This window comes from Crinia signifera, chromosome 2 (assembly GCF_055691185.1).
Source record: "Crinia signifera chromosome 2, ASM5569118v1, whole genome shotgun sequence".
Lineage (NCBI taxonomy): Eukaryota > Metazoa > Chordata > Amphibia > Anura > Myobatrachidae > Crinia > Crinia signifera.
The window spans coordinates 400,197,948-400,219,211 of NC_139218.1; the positions used below are offsets into that span (position 1 = coordinate 400,197,948).

The 21,264-nt window shown below is 50.5% G+C and overlaps 1 protein-coding gene across 1 annotated transcript in view; it reads left to right on the forward strand.

Annotated features, from left to right (window-relative positions):
- Positions 1 to 1,635: 1,635 nt before the first annotated feature.
- LOC146058309 (short transient receptor potential channel 2-like) overlaps positions 1,636 to 21,264 on the forward strand; it is a 30,557-nt gene continuing 10,928 nt past the window's right edge. The window contains exons 1-4 of the mRNA XM_083170560.1: positions 1,636 to 2,038; positions 11,116 to 11,808; positions 12,036 to 12,239; positions 19,094 to 19,258. Coding sequence (XP_083026686.1) covers positions 2,024 to 2,038; positions 11,116 to 11,808; positions 12,036 to 12,239; positions 19,094 to 19,258 — 1,077 coding nt within the window. The 5' untranslated portion in view covers positions 1,636 to 2,023. The remainder of the gene's footprint in view (positions 2,039 to 11,115; positions 11,809 to 12,035; positions 12,240 to 19,093; positions 19,259 to 21,264) is intronic.

Below are 21,264 nucleotides of genomic sequence, written 5' to 3' on the forward strand. Positions count from 1 at the left end.
AGGTGCTCAGTTACTGGCTGCTTCTGTATGTAGCCCACACATGCTGGGCAGCGTTATTCTCACACTGTAATGTAGCTCTGAGCTAGGACACCCCACCCACACCTAACTCTCTGCACATGTTACATCTGCCCCCCTGCAGCACAGCATGGTGTTACCCAGGTGCCCAGTTACTGGCTGCTTCTGCATGTAGCCCACACACGCTGGACACCTGTATTCTGACACTGTAATGTAGCTCTGAGCTAGGACACATCCCTCCAACACCTAACTCTCTGCACATGTTACATCTGCCTCCCTGCAGTGCAGCATGGTGTTACCCAGGTGCTCAGTTACTGGCTGCTTCTGTATGTAGCCCACACATGCTGGGCAGCTTTATAGTCATACTGCAATGTAGCTTTAAGCTAGGACACGCCCCTCCCACACCTATCTATCTGCACATGTTACATCTGCCTCCCTGCAGCACAGCATGGTGTTACCCAGGTGCTCAGTTACTGGCTGCTTCTGCATGTAGCCCACACATGCTGGGCAGCTTTATTCTCACACTGCAATGTAGCTCTGAGCTAGGACACGCCCCTCCCACACCTATCTATCTGCACATGTTACATCTGCCCCCCTGCAGTGCAGCATGGTGTTACCCAGGTGCCCAGTTACTGGCTGTTTCTGTATGTAGCCCACACATGCTGGGCAGCTTTATTCTCACACTGTAATGTAGCTCTGAGCTAGGACACGTCCCTCCCACACCTAACTCTCTGCACATGTTACATCTGCCCCCCTGCAGTGCAGCATGGTGTTACCCGGGTGCTCAGTTACTGGCTGCTTCTGCATGTAGCCCACACATGCTGGGCAGCTTTATTCTCACACTGTAATGTAGCTCTAAGCTAGGACACGTCCTTCCCACACGTAACTCTCTGCACATGTTACATCTGCCCCCTGCAGTGCAGCATGGTGTTACCCAGGTGCCCAGTTACTGGCTGTTTCTGCATGTAGCCCACACATGCTGGGCAGCTTTATTCTCACACTGCAATGTAGCTCTGAGCTAGGACACACCCCTCCTACACCTATCTCTCTGCACATGTTACATCTGCCCCCCTGCAGCACAGCATGGTGTTATCTAAGTGCTCAGTTACTGGCTGCTTCTGTATGTAGCCCACACATGCTGGGCAGCTTTATTCTGACACTGTAATGTAGCTCTGAGCTAGGACACGCCCCTCCCACACCTAACTCTCTGCACATGTTACATCTGCCCCCCTGGCTGCTTCTGTATGTAGCCCACACATGCTGGACAGCTTTATTCTCACACTGTAATGTAGCTCTGAGCTAGGACACCCCACCCACACCTAACTCTGCACATGTTACATCTGCCCCCCTGCAGCACAGCATGGTGTTACCCAGGTGCCCAGTTACTTGCTGCTTCTGCATGTAGCCCACACATGCTGGGCAGCGTTATTCTCACACTGCAATGTAGCTCTGAGCCAGGACACGTCCCTCCCACACCTAACTCTCTGCACATGTTACATCTGCCCCCTGCAGTGCAGCATGGTGTTACCCAGGTGCCCAGTTACTGGCTGCTTCTGCATGTAGCCCACACATGCTGGGCAGCTTTATTCTCACACTGTAATGTAGCTCTGAGCTAGGACACGTCCTTCTCACACCTAACACTTTCTTGTGAACGTTGTTGCATTTCCGCACATACAGTATGGCGGAAGCTATCAGGAGAGATTACCCCCATGGCTACGCGTTGGCTGGCACACCGCGGGACGGTACACCGCTCCGGCAGCGCAGATGTTAATGTCAAAATGAAAAAATAAAATAGCAACAGGAGACAAACACATTTAATTTGCCTGGCATGGAACCCGCGGGGACCACTGATTACAGCAGAGACTTCTTTCCACAATGACTGGATGTCTCCTGAGAGACCGCCTGGAAACGGCAGGTGAGAGACTGTCAGACAGCAGCCTGGACCTCATACCATAACCAGCGTGCCCATGGGCTGAGCGAGGGGACAGCAGCGCAACGGCGACCCACCATGGAGAACCTAACGGTGCGTATTACGTAGATCCCCATGCTAGGCTGTGTAGTTCAACAACAGCTGGAGTGTCAAGGTTAGCCATCACTGCTATATATAGTATCTGGGGGGGGTGGGGGGTTACATGTGCCTGCGTACTCCCCCCTCACACAGTAATAATACAAAGTGTCACTTGTAGAAGTGCTGCGGGGACAACAGGACCCCCACAGTTAGTTTGGGCTATTATCGTGTAACATGGACGTAGACAGTGAGATTACTTTGTACATCTATTGACATTTACACCAAGGACCGATAATATGGGGTAAATGTTAGTTGCAGGATTTACTCCGTGGCTAATTGCTGGCATCGGAGGTATTCAATTAGAGTGGAATACCCCTTGTGCGGGTCCCTGCCATCCAGCTGTGGAAAACCCCCCACAAAATCAGGTAATGTGAAAACCAATTCTGCGATATACGTGGAACCAGAGTTCTGAGGGGGGGGGGGGGGGGGGTTGTAAGAAAATTTAATTGAATAGCCCTTCCCCGCGTGCCGTGGGAGTTTTCCCGGTAATTAGTTGCAAGTATCGAGTGTGCCAATGTATGAGAGACACCGAGTGTGAGAGAGGCACCGAGTGTGTATGAGTGAGAGAGAAGCACCGAGTGTGTATGTATTAGAGAGAGGCATGTGTATGAGAGACACCGAGTGTGCATGTGTATGAGAGACACCGAGTGTGTATGAGTGAGAGAGAAGCACCGAGTGTGTATGTATGAGAGAGAGGCACCGAGTGTGTATGTATGAGAGAGAGGCATCGAGTGAGCATGTGTATGAGAGACACCGAGTGTGTATGTATGAGAGAGCGGCACAGAGTGCATGTGTGAAAGAGGCATCGAGTGTGCATGTGTATGAGAGACACTGAGTGTGCATGTGTGAGAGAGAGGCACTGAGTTTACATGTGTGTGAAAAAGGCTTTGAGTGTGCATGTGTATGAGAGGTACCGAGTGTGCACATGTGTGTGAGAGGCAATGAAGTGTGCATGTGTGAGAGAGGCACCGAGTGTGCATGTGTGTGAGAGAGGCGCCGGGTGTACATGTGTGTGTGAAAAAGGCACCAAGTGTGCATGTGTGTGTGGGGTACCGAGTGTGCATGTGTGTGAGAGAGGCACCAAGTGTGCATGTGTGTGATAGAGGCACCAAGTGTGCATGTGTATGAGAGAGGTACTGAGTGTGCATGTGTGTGATAGAGGCACCAAGTGTGCATGTGTGTGAAAAAGGCAGAGTGTGCATGTGTATGAGAGAGGTACCGAGTGTGCATGTATGTGTGAGAGGCACAGAGTGTGCATGTGTATGAGAGAGCCACTGAGTGTGCATGTGCGTACACAAGTGTGCATGTGTATGAGAGAGGCATTAAGTGCATGTGTGAGAGGCAACGAGTGTGCATGTGTGTGAGAGAGGCACAGAGTGTGCATGTGTATGAGAGAGCCACTGAGTGTGCATGTGCGTACACAAGTGTGCATGTGTATGAGAGAGGCATTAAGTGCATGTGTGAGAGGCAACGAGTGTGCATGTGTGTGAGAGAGGCACAGAGTGTGCATGTGTATGAGAGAGCCACTGAGTGTGCATGTGCGTACACAAGTGTGCATGTGTATGAGAGGCATTGAGTGCATGTGTGAGAGGCACCGAGTGTGCTTGTGTGAGAGGCAACGAGTGTGCATGTGTGAGAGAGGCACTGAGTGTGACAGGACCTCCACCATCATTATCTCTGGTAACAGCATCCAACACTACCAGCGACCTATTAATGTTTGCTGTCCATTGATCATGGATGGCCACCACTACGGGAGAGTGCATCTGCCCATGGAGTGCTGAACTGGTATCTGCGGGCATGTGTGTGAAAAAGGCATCAAGTGTGCATGTGTATGAGAGAGGTACCGAGTGTGCACTTGTGTGAGAGGCAACGAGTGTGCATGTGTGTGTGGGGTACCAAGTGTGCATGTGTGTGAGAGAGGCACCAAGTGTGCATGTGTGTGAGAGGCACCAAGTGTGCATGTGTGTGAGAGGCACCAAGTGTGCATGTGTGTGAGAGGTGCTGAGTGTGCATGTGTGTGAGAGGTGCTGAGTGTGCATGTGTATGAGAGAGGCACTGAGTGTACATGTGTGTGAAAAAGGCATTGAATGTGCATGTGTATGAGAGAGGTACCGAGTGTGCATGTGTGTGAGAGGCACCAAGTGTGCATGTGTGTGAGAGGCACTGAGTGTGCATGTGTATGAGAGGCACTGAGTGTACATGTGTGTGAAAAAGGCATCGAGTGTGCATGTGTACGAGAGAGGTACCAAGTGTGCATGTGTGTGTGAGAGGCAACAAGTGTGTATGTGTGTGAGAGAACAACTGAGTGTGCATGTGCGTACAAGAGTGTGATGTGTATGAGAGAGGCACTGAGTGTGCTTGTGTGAGAGGCAACGAGTGTGCATGTGTATGAGAGAGGCACTGAGTGTACATGTGTGTGAAAAAGGCATTGAGTGCATGTGTATGAGAGAGGTACCGAGTGTGCATGTGTGTTAGAGAGGCACCGAGTGTGCATGTGTATAGAAACATAGAATTTGACGGCAGATAAGAACCACTTGGCCCATCTAGTCTGCCCCTTTTTTTAAACATGTTACCTCAAACCATATTTGATCCTTATTTTTTTGTAAGGATATCAATATGCCTATCCCAAGCATGTTTACATTGTACTACTGTATTTGCCTCTACCACCTCTGATGGGAGGCTATTCCACTTATCTACTACTCTTTCTGTGAAGTAATTCTTCCTCACATTACCCCTGTAGGAAGTCCCCCCAGTGTCAGTGCCTGTCCTCGTGTTCTGCTGCTCCTCTTCCTGTGAAGAATGTCTCCCACCTGTACCTTCCTTCCTCTAGTGTCAGTGCATGTTCTCGTGTTCTGCTGCTCCTCTTCCTGTGACTAATGTCTCCCACCTGTACCTTCCTCCCTCTAGTGTCAGTGCATGTCCTCGTGTTCTGCTGCTCCTCTTCCTGTGAAGAATGTCTCCCACCTGTACCTTCCTCCTTCTAGTGTCAGTGCATGTCCTCGTGTTCTGCTGCTCCTCTTCCTGTGAAGAATGTCTCCCACCTGTACCTTCCTCCCCCTAGTGTCAGTGCATGTCCTCGTGTTCTGTTGCTCCTCTTCCTGTGAAGAATATCTCCCACCTGTACCTTCCTCCCTCTAGTGTCAGTGCATGTCCTCGTGTTCTGCTGCTCCTCTTCCTGTGAAGAATGTCTCCCACCTGTACCTTCCTCCCCCTAGTGTCAGTGCATGTCCTCGTGTTCTGCTGCTCCTCTTCCTGTGAAGAATGTCTCCCACCTGTACCTTCCTCCCCCTAGTGTCAGTGCATGTCCTCGTGTTCTGCTGCTTCTCGTCCTGTGACTGTCTCCCACCTGTACCTTCCTCCCTCTAGTGTCAGTGCATGTCCTCGTGTTCTGCTGCTCCTCTTCCTGTGACTAATGTCTCCCACCTGTACCTTCCTCCCTCTAGTGTCAGTGCATGTCCTCGTGTTCTGCTGCTCCTCTTCCTGTGACTAATGTCTCCCACCTGTACCTTCCTCCCTCTAGTGTCAGTGCATGTCCTCGTGTTCTGCTGCTCCTCTTCCTGTGACTAATGTCTCCCACCTGTACCTTCCTCCCTCTAGTGTCAGTGCATGTCCTCGTGTTCTGCTGCTCCTCTTCCTGTGACTAATGTCTCCCACTTGTACCTTCCTCCCTCTAGTGTCAGTGCATGTCCTCATGTTCTGCTGCTCCTCTTCCTGTGACTAATGTCTCCCACTTGTACCTTCCTCCCTCTAGTGTCAGTGCCTGTCCTCGTGTTCTGCTGCTCCTCTTCCTGTGAAGAATGTCTCCCACCTGTACCTTCCTCCCCCTAGTGTCAGTGCATGTCCTCGTGTTCTGTTGCTCCTCTTCCTGTGACTAATGTCTCCCATCTGTACCTTCCTCCCCCTAGTGTCAGTGCATGTCCTCGTGTTCTGCTGCTCCTCTTCCTGTGACTAATGTCTCCCACCTGTACCTTCCTCCCTCTAGTGTCAGTACATGTCCCCGTGTTCTGCTGCTCCTCTTCCTGTGAAGAATGTCTCCCACCTGTACCTTCCTCCCCCTAGTGTCAGTGCATGTCCTCGTGTTCTGTTGCTCCTCTTCCTGTGACTAATGTCTCCCATCTGTACCTTCCTCCCCCTAGTGTCAGTGCATGTCCTCGTGTTCTGCTGCTCCTCTTCCTGTGAAGAATGTCTCCCACCTGTACCTTCCTCCCTCTAGTGTCAGTGCATGTCCTCGTGTTCTGCTGCTCCTCTTCCTGTGACTAATGTCTCCCACCTGTACCTTCCTCCCTCTAGTGTCAGTGCATGTCCTCGTGTTCTGCTGCTCCTCTTCCTGTGAAGAATGTCTCCCACCTGTACCTTCCTCCCCCCAGTGTCAGTGCATGTCCTCGTGTTCTGCTGCTCCTCTTCCTGTGACTAATGTCTCCCACCTGTACCTTCCTCCCTCTAGTGTCAGTGCATGTCCTCGTGTTCTGCTGCTCCTCTTCCTGTGACTAATGTCTCCCACCTGTACCTTCCTCCCTCTAGTGTCAGTGCATGTCCTCGTGTTCTGTTGCTCCTCTTCCTGTGAAGAATGTCTCCCACCTGTACCTTCCTCCCCCTAGTGTCAGTGCATGTCCTCGTGTTCTGCTGCTCCTCTTCCTGTGACTAATGTCTCCCACCTGTACCTTCCTCCCTCTAGTGTCAGTGCATGTCCTCGTGTTCTGCTGCTCCTCTTCCTGTGAAGAATGTCTCCCACCTGCACCTTGTTAAAGCCCTTGATATATTTGAAAGTTTCTATCATGTCCCCCCTTTCCCTTCTCTGCTCTAAAGTATACATATTAAGATCTTTTAGTCTTTCCTGGTACGTTTTGTGATGTAGGCCATGCACCATTTTAGTTGCTCTTCTTTGTACAGTCTCTAATGTATTTATATCCTTCTGGAGATATGGCCTCCAGAACTGAACACAATACTCTAGGTGAGGTCGTACCAATGACCTATACAGTGGCATTATTACTTCTTTCTTTCTACTGCTGATACCTCTCCCTATGCAACCAAGCATCTAACTTGCCTTCTTCATTGCTTTGTTACATTGCCTACCTGCCTTTAAGTCCCCTGAAATAGTGACCCCTAGATCCCTCTCTTCCTCAGTAGTTTCCATTATAGTGCCATTTATACTATATTGAGTCTTTGGATTTCTGAGACCCAAGTGCATGATTTTGCATTTTTTGGCATTAAACTGTAGTTGCCATTCTCTTGACCATTTCTCTAATCTGCCTAGATCAGGGGTGTCAAACTCAAATTCATCGGGGGCCGCATCAGCAGTTTGGTCACCCTCAAAGGGCCGGTTGTATCTGTAGGACTATGTGTCGTAACATGGGAGAAAATTAATGAAAACATCATAGTACAAACCAATCCTAGTACAAAAGCATAGCTGAATACGTGTTACCCATTTCCTGAGCTGTATACAGACTGTCACTGCTGGCATAGACATACACCTACACAGAAAATAAATACATGCATCCGATCTTCCTGATGACCCCCATTTGCAGAGGGACAGCAGGGTCTTCCATCCCAATACTATGTAATAGTGTCCTTCATACAAGTATGTCCCAAATAATACCACTGTAACTCAGCAGTAGCATTTCCCTCCTGCTATTGCTGTGAACTGCAGTGCATTAGGGCACACGCTGCCTGCACAGGGGGGCAGCACTCAGTCTTAGGGCATATGTCCTGCTTATTATCATGGGACACAGCAATTAATAATGGGCTGCAATGTGCCAGTGCACACACACACACACACACACACACATAGGCAGAGAGTTTGACACTTACCCGCTCTGATGCGTCCACTCCAGTCTGAGCTGCTCCACCACCAAGGACACAGCTGCGCTCTCACACAGGCGCATTTCCCCCTCCCTCCTGTGAGTAGCGCTCCTCACACTATCTATCCAGGAGTGGGGGGCAGCGTGCTCCCGGTCACTGTGCAGTGCACACTCAGCAGTCAGTGACCTGGAGCGCACAGCAGCAGCAGCACCATTCACCACGATGGACCTGCTCTTCCTCTCTCTGGCTCCTATACAGCAGGTGGGAGCGGAGGAGGAGTTGACGACCGGCGGCACTGCGCTAGAGGGCAGACGTTCTCTGGATTGTAGGCTGCCGCGCATGCGCTGAAGAGGCGGCTTTCTTGTTTAAAAAAAAAAAATCGAGAATAAAAGGTGAAGGCTGGCGGCGGCTGCGCGGGCCACATGAAGAGGTCTGGCGGGCCGGATTTGGCCCGCGGGCCTTGTGTTTGACACCCCTGGCCTAGATCCTCAATCATTTGTTTTACCCCTCCTGGTGTGTCTACCCTGTTGCATACCTTTGTGTCATCTGCAAAAAGGCACATTTTACCCTCAATTCCATTTGCAATATCACCAATAAAGATATTAAAAAGCACCGGTCCAAGTACAGATCCCTGGGGTACTCCACTTGTAACCTTTCCCTCCTTTGAGAGAGCTACTGAGAGAGCTACTGAGTGAGCATGTGTGTACACGAGTGTGCATGTGTGTGTGAGAGGCACCGAGTGTGCATGTGTGTTATGCTGGCCACACATCAGACCAACTTTCCTCCAACCATCCAACTAGTTGGTTGGATGGAATAAAAACCTGGTACTGGATAGGAGCAGTTGTAATTTCTAATTGTCATTTGTTTCCCAAATCGGAAAATGGACAACAACTGTCACTCAGACAATGTACTGTAGTTGGACCTATTTGATTTAAACAATTTCACTGAATGTTTTTGTCCAATCTCCTGAGTTTGTGAGCAAATTGCTTATTGGCATTTGCCCTCATACAGTACCAGATTTTCAGTCCAACCAACCAACTAGTTGGATGGTTGGAGGAAAGTTGGTCTGATGTGTGGCCAGCATAAGAGAGGCACAGAGTGTGTATGTGTGAGAGGCACCAAGTGTGCTTGTGTGAGAGGCATCGAGTGTGCATGTGTGTAAGAGAGGCACTGGGTGTGTATGTATGAGTGAGAGACCATGAATGTGCATGTGTGAGAGGTAGATAGAAGACGGCGCACTAGTGGTGTGTGTGGCACAATAACAATCTCCCTATTATAACCCATGTATTAGTCCTCCATTACCAGCAGAGGGCAGCATTGTCTAACCTATTGGTACTACTAATAAACATAAAGTATAACCCTCATTTCTACTATGACTAAGATTACAGAGTCTGTGGCTACAGTTGTATATATCTGTGTGCCTACTGCATACAACAGGCACAGAAATCATTTGGTGAGCATGTAATAAGAATGATTGTTCATACATCTCTACATAAGAAGCAATGGCTCCCTGGCAGTCATTCGGTTCCCCTACATAAGAGAGAGAACTACTAATAGAGACATTTACTAACATCAAATGGACATCGAATGGGTGCGAATGTCCCATTCTGCCGCTGGGAATCGCACATCGTAAATCTATTGAACACAAAATTCATCCGATTTTGCTCATTTACTAATTAAACCCAAGGCTTAAACACAAGAACAAATCAATATCCCATCGACCAAACATCGGCAGGACTTTCCATAGGAACCAGGGCAGATTTACTATCACTCGTATACGCGAGGTCAGACAATAAGTCAGTTCACAATATGAATCTCAATGACTGGGGGAGCCCGGTGCTGGTTTAAAAAATATGAAGGACCCCTACATCTTTTATCCCCCATATTTTATGGAAACAGGACCGGCCCAAGAGTTCGGTGCTGGTTCTTTAAATACGGATATCCCCTAAGTCATTTCTCCCACATATTTTGGAAAGAGCCCAGGGCTGGTTATGCTTGGGGGGGGGGGGGGGACCCCACACTGTTTTAATTTTTTTTTAACTCTTTTGTTTAACTTTAACACATATTGCAGATGCATTGCGCAGATCTCACTGATCGTGCGATGCTTTAGGGTCGGCCATGTTTAGCTCACGGAAACCTTGGCAGCCAAATACAAAGGATTTCACCATCAGAAAATCTGAATCCTCCGAATTATTTACTAAGCTGCGTTCTCGGACAGATACAACACTGTTGGTGACCAGACGAGTTGCTTATCGACCCAAGCGGCTATGTGTATCGGGCACGGAGTGTGACAGGACCTCCGCCATCATTAGCGATATCGCTGGTAACCGCATCCAACACTACCAGCGACCTATTAATGTTTGGTATCATGGAGGGCCACCACTACAGGAGAGTGCATCTGCCAGTGGAGTGCTGAATTGGTATCCGCGGGCACTCACTCTCACTGTACTGCATGTGAACTACCCTGAGATGCCACTTGAAGTGCAAAGGGTGGCAGGTATTAGATACAGCGCACCCCTAAGGTCACAGTGTCACATGGAGGAATCCCGGAGGGGTACATGGGATCCGCGGGCTTCTGGATTTTAAGGAAAGGATTTTATAGAATGTTATACTGAGGTTGTTATATCAAAAAGAGTGCAAACATTCAGCATTTCAACCAGTAGCCAAAAAGTGCGTTTTTATTGCGCACATTGGGGCTGATTCAGCATAATTTGCAGTCTTGCTGAAATCACAAAACAGCAACTGCTTTCTTTCACATGCTGAGGGCTGCCCAGCACTGTCATTGTAATCTAGTTGAATTGGCATCTTAGAAAGTTTGGGTGGTCCCATGCTTTTGCAGGCTGGCTGTGAAGGCCGGCCCAACACCGGCAAGTTTCGGGCCGCTCCGGGAAAGCCCAATAATTCTCTGCATTGCTGCGTCGTCCGCGCCCAACACTGTCACTTAAACGGCACTTTCACACCAGCACACTGCGGACAAAGAGCATGGACTGGAGTACAAACATCTGCTGTGCGCAATTCGTACACTTCCGTGTTTAATACTGAATTAGCCCCAGTGACCATTGTAATAAGAAAAAGTGTAAACACATATGATATAGTAAAATAAACGACTGCAGGAACGATGGGAGAAGAACCACCTAGGGGCAGCCGAAATGTAGTACTGGTGTGGGCCAATGCTATGTAGAAGAAGACTCACTGCGTGGTGAATAATACTTCTCATATCTCCTTTTCCCCAGCAAGCCAACTGGAGGGAAATTGTGAACAAGAAGCTGAAGTTTCCTGTGTCTCTTATCAATGCCATCCATGACGGGAACCTCATCCAGGTCCAGCAGCTTCTGCAGGTCAGCGATGGGATCCTGCGGCAGCTGGACGATAGCGAGGACCGATCATGGCGGGAGGCTCTCAATCTTGCCATCCGCACAGGCAATGAGGAGATCATGAAGACCCTTTTGCACTGCGTCAAGTTCGATTTCAGGCAGATCCATGAGGCCCTCTTGGTGGCGGTTGACACCAACCAACCCCATGTGGTTAAAATGTTGCTAGATCGACTGGACCAGGAGAAAGGGATCAAGATGGACATCAAGTCCTTCTCCTTGGCTTTCTTTGACAATTCCATCGACAACTCCCGCTTTGCGCCCGGGGTGACCCCTCTCACTTTGGCCTGCGAGAAGGACCTCTATGAGATTGTGGAGATGCTGATGAAGAAGGGCCATGTGATCACCACACCGCACAAGATCTCCTGTGCCTGCCTGGAGTGCAGCAATGGGCGCAAGTATGACCTCCTGAAGTTCTCCTTGTCCCGTATTAACACCTACAAAGGAATTGCCAGCAGGGCGTATCTTTCCATCGCCAGCGAAGACGCCATGCTGAGGGCTTTCAAGCTGAGTCGGGAACTGAAGCGTCTTTCCAGGAAGGAGCCAGAGTTTAAGGTGCGTTTAGGATAAAGTTGAGTCCTTGGGCCTCATGCTGACATAGGCGACAGAGAACCTGCACCTAGCATAGGGCTTCCATGGGACAACTGTTGTGTATTTCTCGCTATTATTTTTATAATTATTATACTTCTATCTCCGTTCCTTAAAGTTTATCATTGGCTGTGTATGCATGGCTGTATTATTGCTGTACACCCCCATTTCCCACACCCCTGTGATCTCCGCAGCCAGAGTACCTGAGCCTGGAGGACCTGTCTCAGGAGTTTGCGGTGGAGCTGCTCGGGATGTGCCGGAACCAGAGTGAAGTTACCGCGGTGCTGAACGACTGTGGCGATGACAGTGATGAAGAAGAGTTGGACAATCAGGCCTTTGAGGAAGGGATCCCAAATCTGGCCAGACTTCGCCTCGCTGTGCACCATAACCAGAAGAGGGTAATTTACACGGCTCTAAGTGCATACCAGAGTCCTGGACTGGGTCCCCCAGGATAAAATCTAGTCAGGTGTTTGGTAGCGGGGGCAAGACCAGAAAGTCACAGAGCGACACACCAACCGCATATAGGACGTAATGAGCAGAAGTACAAGGCAGAGTCAGATTATTAAGACATAAGAGGGCCCGGTAAAGTACTGGGGCCTAGCTGGCTTAGAAAGTTCAGAGCCCAAAGGGGGGTGGGGGCCGGAAAGCAGCAGGGCCTTACTGGTTCATGGCCTTGGAAGAAGGGTCTACACTGGTCACCTTATTCCAAGTGGGCACAAATGTCATTATATCTTATAGGGGTAACTCATGGACATACAGAACTGCACTCAGCCAATGTCCCCTCACTGTCATCATTCATTGTGTTATAAATTAGGCTAAATTGCCCAGTGTTGTAGGAGAAATTCTGGGAGTTGTTAGGGAATGGTCCTAAAACTGCCATTGTGGGGGATTGGTATGATTTCACCCATAGAGAATCCGTGTAGAATCCATGAGAACGGTGAATGTAGGGAGCAGAGTGATGTCTCAGGGGTGTTAATAATTAAAGACTGTGAAATGTGTTTGCTGGACCCCGCTTCAGACTCAGAAAGAGGTAGTGGGGAGGTTATAACCCTAAATTGTCCCTTATTAGGTTCCCCTGAGACATCAGCAAAACTGCTGTGTGCTGCTCTTTGGCCCGTAGTGGTCCCTGCACTCTGCATACACCCTGTGAAATGCATTGGGTACATCAGATGTAGATGCAGAAATATAGATATAGTGCTGTCCTCAGATGTTATAGCCCATATTGGGCCCTTATTGGATTCCTATACAATGTACCTATACCTGCTGTGTTACTCCCTGGCCATAGTGATCAGGGGGCAGAGTGTGAAATGCGTTAGGGTATATCAGCTGTAGATGTGGAGATATAGAGATGTGTGTTATAGTCCAGGATAACTGGCCCTTATTGGGCTCCTGTGCGTCCAAGAGGCTGCTGATTGTACCTCTCTGGCCCGTAGTGGTTCCTGTGTACAGACTGCTGAGTGTACCTCTCTGGCCCGTAGTGGTTCCTGTGTACAGACTGTTGAGTGTACCTCTCTGGCCCATAGTGGTTCCTGTGTACAGACTGTTGAGTGTACCTCTCTGGCCCATAGTGGTTCCCGTGTACAGACTGCTGAATGTACCTCTCTGGCCCGTAGTGGTTCCTGTGTACAGACTGCTGATTGTACCTCTTTGGCCCATAGTGGTTCCTGTGTACAGACTGCTGATTGTACCTCTCTGGCCCATAGTGGTTCCTGTGTACAGACTGCTGAGTGTACCTCTCTGGCCCATAGTGGTTCCTGTGTACAGACTGCTGATTGTACCTCTCTGGCCCATAGTGGTTCCTGTGTACAGACTGCTGAGTGTACCTCTCTGGCCCGTAGTGGTTCCTGCACTCTGTATACACCCTGTGAAATGCATTGGGTACATCAGATGTAGATGCAGAAATATAGATATAGTGCTGTCCTCAGATGTTATAGCCCATAATGGGCCCTTATTGGATTCCTATACAATGTACCTATACCTGCTGTGTTACTCCCTGGCCATAGTGATCAGGGGGCAGAGTGTGAAATGCGTTAGGGTATATCAGCTGTAGATGTGGAGATATAGAGATGTGTGTTATAGTCCAGGATAACTGGCCCTTATTGGGCTCCTGTGCGTCCAACAGACTGCTGATTTTACCTCTCTGGCCCATAGTGGTTCCTGTGTACAGACTGCTGAGTGTACCTCTCTGGCCCATAGTGGTTCCTGTGTACAGACTGCTGATTGTACCTCTCTGGCCCATAGTGGTTCCTGTGTACAGACTGCTGAGTGTACCTCTCTGGCCCGTATTGGTTCCTGTGTACAGACTGCTGAGTGTACCTCTCTGGCCCGTAGTGGTTCCTGTGTACAGACTGCTGAGTGTACCTCTCTGGCCCGTAGTGGTTCCTGTGTACTGACTGCTGAGTGTACCTCTCTGGCCCGTAAGGGTTCCTGTGTACAGACTGATGATTGTACCTCTCTGGCCCGTAATGGTTCCTGTGTACAGGCTGCTGATTGTACCTCTCTGGCCCGTAGTGGTTCCTGTGTACAGACTGCTGAGTGTACCTCTCTGGCCCGTAGTGGTTCCTGTGTACAGACTGCTGAGTGTACCTCTCTGGCCCGTAGAGGTTCCTGTGTACAGACTGCTGAGTGTACCTCTCTGGCCCCTAGTGGTTCCTGTGTACAAACTGCTGATTGTACCTCTCTGGCCCCTAGTGGTTCCTGTGTACAAACTGCTGATTGTACCTCTCTGGCCCATAGTGGTTCCTGTGTACAGACTGCTGATTGTACCTCTTTGGCCCATAGTGGTTCCTGTGTACAGACTGCTGAGTGTACCTCTCTGGCCCGTAGAGGTTCCTGTGTACAGACTGCTGAGTGTACCTCTCTGGCCCATAGCGGTTCCTGTGTACAGACTGCTGAGTGTACCTCTCTGGCCCGTAGTGGTTCCTGTGTACAGACTGCTGAGTGTACCTCTCTGGCCAGTAGTGGTTCCTGTGTACAGACTACTGAGTGTACCTCTCTGGACCGTAGTGGTTCCTGTTTACTGACTGCTGAGTGTACCTCTCTGGCCCATAGTGGTTCCTGTGTACAGACTGCTGAGTGTACCTCTCTGGCCCGTAGCGGTTCCTGTGTACAGACTGCTGAGTGTACCTCTCTGGCCCGTAGAGGTTCCTGTGTACAGACTGCTGAGTGTACCTCTCTGGCCCCTAGTGGTTCCTGTGTACAAACTGCTGATTGTACCTCTCTGGCCCCTAGTGGTTCCTGTGTACAAACTGCTGATTGTACCTCTCTGGCCCATAGTGGTTCCTGTGTACAGACTGCTGAGTGTACCTCTCTGGCCCGTAGAGGTTCCTGTGTACAGACTGATGATTGTACCTCTCTGGCCCGTAGTGGTTCCTGAGTACAGGCTGCTGAGTGTACCTCTCTGGCCCGTAGAGGTTCCTGTGTACAGACTGCTGAGTGTACCTCTCTGGCCCCTAGTGGTTCCTGTGTACAAACTGCTGATTGTACCTCTCTGGCCCCTAGTGGTTCCTGTGTACAAACTGCTGATTGTACCTCTCTGGCCCATAGTGGTTCCTGTGTACAGACTGCTGATTGTACCTCTCTGGCCCACAGTGGTTCCTGTGTACAGACTGCTGAGTGTACCTCTCTGGCCCGTAGAGGTTCCTGTGTACAGACTGCTGAGTGTACCTCTCTGGCCCGTAGCGGTTCCTGTGTACAGACTGCTGAGTGTACCTCTCTGGCCCGTAGTGGTTCCTGTGTACAGACTGCTGAGTGTACCTCTCTGGCCAGTAGTGGTTCCTGTGTACAGACTACTGAGTGTACCTCTCTGGACCGTAGTGGTTCCTGTTTACTGACTGCTGAGTGTACCTCTCTGGCCCATAGTGGTTCCTGTGTACAGACTGCTGAGTGTACCTCTCTGGCCCCTAGTGGTTCCTGTGTACAGACTGCTGATTGTACCTCTCTGGCCCATAGTGGTTCCTGTGTACAGACTGCTGATTGTACCTCTCTGGCCCATAGTGGTTCCTGTGTACAGACTGCTGAGTGTACCTCTCTGGCCCGTAGAGGTTCCTGTGTACAGGCTGCTGATTGTACCTCTCTGGCCCGTAGTGGTTCCTGAGTACAGGCTGCTGAGTGTACCTCTCTGGCCCGTAGAGGTTCCTGAGTACAGGCTGCTGAGTGTACCTCTCTGGCCCGTAGAGGTTCCTGTGTACAGACTGCTGAGTGTACCTCTCTGGCCCCTAGTGGTTCCTGTGTACAAACTGCTGATTGTACCTCTCTGGCCCCTAGTGGTTCCTGTGTACAAACTGCTGATTGTACCTCTCTGGCCCATAGTGGTTCCTGTGTACAGACTGCTGATTGTACCTCTCTGGCCCGTAGAGGTTCCTGTGTACAGACTGCTGAGTGTACCTCTCTGGCCCGTAGAGGTTCCTGTGTACAGACTGCTGAGTGTACCTCTCTGGCCCGTAGCGGTTCCTGTGTACAGACTGCTGAGTGTACCTCTCTGGCCAGTAGTGGTTCCTGTGTACAGACTGCTGAGTGTACCTCTCTGGCCCGTAGTGGTTCCTGTGTACAGAATGCTGAGTGTACCTCTCTGGACCGTAGTGGTTCCTGTGTACAGACTACTGAGTGTACCTCTCTGGACCGTAGTGGTTCCTGTTTACTGACTGCTGAGTGTACCTCTCTGGCCCATAGTGGTTCCTGTGTACAGACTGCTGAGTGTACCTCTCTGGCTCGTAGCGGTTCCTGTGTACAGACTGCTGAGTGTACCTCTCTGGTCCGTAGCGGTTCCTGTGTACAGACTGCTGAGTGTACCTCTCTGGCCCGTAGCGGTTCCTGTGTACAGACTGCTGAGTGTACCTCTCTGGCCCGTAGAGGTTCCTGTGTACAGACTGCTGAGTGTACCTCTCTGGCCCGTAGCGGTTCCTGTGTACAGACTGTTGAGTGTACCTCTCTGGCCCGTAGGGGTTCCTGTGTACAGACTGCTGAGTGTACCTCTCTGGCCCGTAGGGGTTCCTGTGTACAGACTGCTGAGTGTACCTCTCTGGCCCGTAGAGGTTCCTGTGTACAGACTGCTGAGTGTACCTCTCTGGCCCGTAGCGGTTCCTGTGTACTGACTGCTGAGTGTACCTCTCTGGCCCGTAGGGGTTCCTGTGTACAGACTGCTGATTGTACCTCTCTGGCCCGTAGTGGTTCCCTGTGTACTGACTGCTGAGTGTACCTCTCTGGCCCGTAGTGGTTCCTGTGTACAGACTGCTGATTGTACCTCTCTGGCCCGTAGTGGTTCCTGTGTACAGACTGCTGATTGTACCTCTCTGGCCCGTAGTGGTTCCTGTGTACAGACTGCTGAGTGTACCTCTCTGGCCCGTAGTGGTTCCTGTGTACAGGCTGCTGAGTGTACCTCTCTGGCCCGTAGTGGTTCCTGTGTACAGGCTGCTGAGTGTACCTTTCTGGCCCGTAGTGGTTCCTGTGTACAGGCTGCTGAGTGTACCTCTCTGGCCCGTAGTGGTTCCTGTGTACAGACTGCTGATTGTACCTCTCTGGCCCGTAGTGGTTCCTGTGTACAGACTGCTGAGTGTACCTCTCTGGCCTGTAGTGGTTCCTGTGTACTGACTGCTGAGTGTACCTTTCTGGCCCGTAGTGGTTCCCTTGTACTGATTGCTGATTGTACCTCTCTGGCCCGTAGTGGTTCCTGTGAACAGACTGCTGAGTGTACCTCTCTGGCCCGTAGGGGTTCCTGTGTACAGACTGTTGAGTGTACGTCTCTGGCCCGTAGGGGTTCCTGTGTACAGACTGCTGATTGTACCTCTCTGGCCCGTAGTGGTTCCTGTGTACAGACTGCTGATTGTACCTCTCTGGCCCGTAGTGGTTCCTGTGTACAGGCTGCTGAGTGTACCTCTCTGGCCGTAGGGGTTCCTGTGTACAGGCTGCTGAGTGTACCTCTCTGGTCCGTAGTGGTTCATGTGCACTGACTGCTGAGTGTACCTCTCCGGCCCGTAGCGGTTCCTGTGTACAGGCTGCTGAGTGTACCTCTCCGGCCCGTAGCGGTTCCTGTGTACAGGCTGCTGAGTGTACCTCTCTGGCCTGTAGTGGTTCCTGTGTACAGGCTGCTGAGTGCACCTCTCTGGCCCATAGTGGTTCCTGTGTACAGGCTGCTGAGTGTACCTCTCTGGCCCGTAGGGGTTCCTGTGTACAGACTGCTGAGTGTACCTCTCTGGCCCGTAGTGGTTCCTGTGTTCTGACTGCTGAGTGTACCTCTCTGGCCCCGTAGTGGTTCCTGTTTACTGACTGCTGAGTGTACCTCTCTGGCCCGTAGTGGTTCCTGTGTACAGACTGCTGAGTGTACCTCTCTGGCCCGTAGTGGTTCCTGTGTACAGACTGCTGAGTGTACCTCTCTGGCCCATAGTGGTTCCTGTGTACAGACTGCTGAGTGTACCTCTCTGGCCAGTAGGGGTTCCTGTGTACAGACTGCTGAGTGTACCTCTCTGGCCCGTAGCGGTTCCTGTGTACAGACTGTTGAGTGTACCTCTCCGGCCCGTAATGGTTCCTGTGTACAGACTGTTGAGTGTACCTCTCTGGCCCGTAGTGGTTCCTGTGTACAGACTGCTGAGTGTACCTCTCTGGCCCGTAGTGGTTCCTGTGTACAGACTGCTGAGTGTACCTCTCTGGCCCGTAGTGGTTCCTGTGTACAGACTGCTGAGTGTACCTCTCTGGCCCGTAGTGGTTCCTGTGTACAGACTGCTGAGTGTACCTCTCTGGCCCGTAGTGGTTCCTGTGTACAGACTGCTGAGTGTACCTCTCTGGCCCGTAGTGGTTCCTGTGTACAGGCTGCTGAGTGTACCTCTCTGGCCCGTAGTGGTTCCCGTGTACTGACTGCTGAGTGTACCTCTCTGGCCCGTAGGGGTTCCCGTGTACAGGCTGCTGAGTGTACCTCTCTGGTCCGTAGCGGTTCCCGTGTACTGACTGCTGAGTGTACCTCTCTGGCCCGTAGTGGTTCCTGTGTACAGGCTGCTGAGTGTACCTCTCTGGCCCGTAGTGGTTCCCGTGTACTGACTGCTGAGTGTACCTCTCTGGCCCGTAGGGGTTCCCGTGTACAGGCTGCTGAGTGTACCTCTCTGGTCCGTAGCGGTTCCCGTGTACTGACTGCTGAGTGTACCTCTCTGGCCCGTAGTGGTTCCTGTGTACAGGCTGCTGAGTGTACCTCTCTGGCCCGTAGTGGTTCCTGTGTACACATCTGGGGCATTAGGGCTAATGTTCTTCTTTCTTCCTCTGCCAGTTTGTGGCACATCCCATCTGCCAGCAAGTCCTGTCCTCTATCTGGAGCGGGAAGCTGTCGGGGTGGAGGGGCAGTAATACCATCTGGAAGCTGTTTGTTGCCTGTGCCATCTTCTTCACCATGCCACTCCTGTGCCTCATCTACTGGCTGGCTCCCAAGTCCAGGGTAAGGGACTGTATATTATATACATAGAATAGGAACGTATGACGGCGGCTTAGCGTTTCCCGCTACTCCGCCGTGGTCAGAGGACCTCCAGTTTTCCAATATCATACAGTTATGGGCAAGTCTCTCCCGGGTAATGAATGACAGTGCTTTGTTCCAGTCTAACATTCACAGCCCACACGCCAGGCAACCTCTGCCTTAATTGCAGCTTCAGAGTCAGTATCTAGAACTGAATATTCCCTTTTGTTTCTTACCTACAAGTATTAAGTTATGGTATTGATGCAATGACTTCACTGACAGAGAGTGATACGATTACTATACATCGTATAAACATGGGGGGTATATTTACTACCCTCCGTGTTTGCTCGAGTTGGCAAACACGGGGTATTTGCAAACTTGCAAATTTACTATACACCTACCATGGGAGCATTAGGTGAAATAAAAGTAAAATTCACTTTTCCAATAGACGTCCCCCTGAGCAGTGTGTTTTTCTCTTTTCCACATTTTGCCTTTCCAGAGCCTTATTCCAAAATGAAATAATTTATTTTTTCTCTCAAAATTCTACAAACAATGCCCAATAATGACAACGTGAAGAAAGTTTTTGGAAGATTTTTGCAAATTTATTAAAAATTAAAAAACTTTGTACATGTAAACAAGTATTCACAGCCTTTGCCATGAAGCTAATAATTGAGCTCAGGTGCATCCTGTTTCCAGTGATCATCCCTGAGATGTTCCTACAGCTTCATTGGCGTCCACTCGTGGTACATTCAGGTGATTGGACATGATTTGGAAAGGCCCACACCTGTCTACATAAGGTCCCACACTTCTCAGAGCACAGACCAAGCATGAAGTGAAAGGAATTGTCTGTAGACCTCCGAGACAGGGTTGTCCCGAGGCACAGATCTGGGGAAGGGGGAAGGGTATAGAAAAATATCTGGTGCTCTGAAGGTCCCAATGAAGCACAGTGGTCTCCATCATCTGTAAATGGAAGAAGTGGAACCACCTGGACTCTTCCTAGAGCCGCCCGGCCATCTAAACTGAGTGATTGGGGGAGAAGGGACCTAGTTAGGGAGGTGACCAAGAACCGGATGGTCACACTCTGAGCTACAGCATTCCTCTGTAGAGAGGAGAACCTTCCAGAAGGACAACCATCTTCAGCAATCCACCAATCAGGCCTGTATTGAACTTTTTGGCATGAATGCCAGGCGTCATGTTTGGAGGAAACCAGGCACGGCTCCTCACCAGGCCAATACCATCCCTGCAGTGACCGCATGGTGGTGGCAGCATCATACTGTGGGGATCAGCAGCAGGAACTGGGAGACTATTAAGGGAAAGCTGAATGCATCAATGTACAGAGACATCCTGGATGAAAACCTGCCCCAGAGCGCTCTGACCTCAGACTGGGGCAACGGTTCATCTTTCAGCAGGACAACGACCCTCAGCACACAGCCAGGATATCACATGTGGAGAGATCTGGATATGGCTGTGCACCGATGCTTCCCATCCAACCTGATGGAGCGTGAGAGATACTGCAGAGAGTAATGGTGAAACTGTCCAAAGATCCATGTGCCAAGCTTGTGGCATCATATACAAAAAGACTTGTGGCTGTAATTGCTGCCAAAGGGGCATCAACAAAGTATTGAGCAAAGCCTGTGAATACTTATGTACATGGGATTTCTTAAGGCCCCCATACACTGAGCCAATTTGTTCCAATTTCAGCTGATTGCGGGTCGTTAAATCAGACCAAATCGGCTGTCCCTGACATGCCGTCAGGTCCGATGCGTAGTCCCGTGTGCATTTTACCCGAGCAGGTGGTCGGACCTACTGTCCATTCGACCACCCGTCCTGGGACCTCCCTACTGGCGGCGAGGTCTGCCGGAAGCAGGGACGCATGCGATCCATCAAAACATATTGTGACGGATCGCATGCGTCCCTGCCGCCGGGAAGGTCCTGAGCGGGTTGCAGGGTATCGGGTGTCTGTACAGCAGTGTATGGGCACCTTAAGTTAT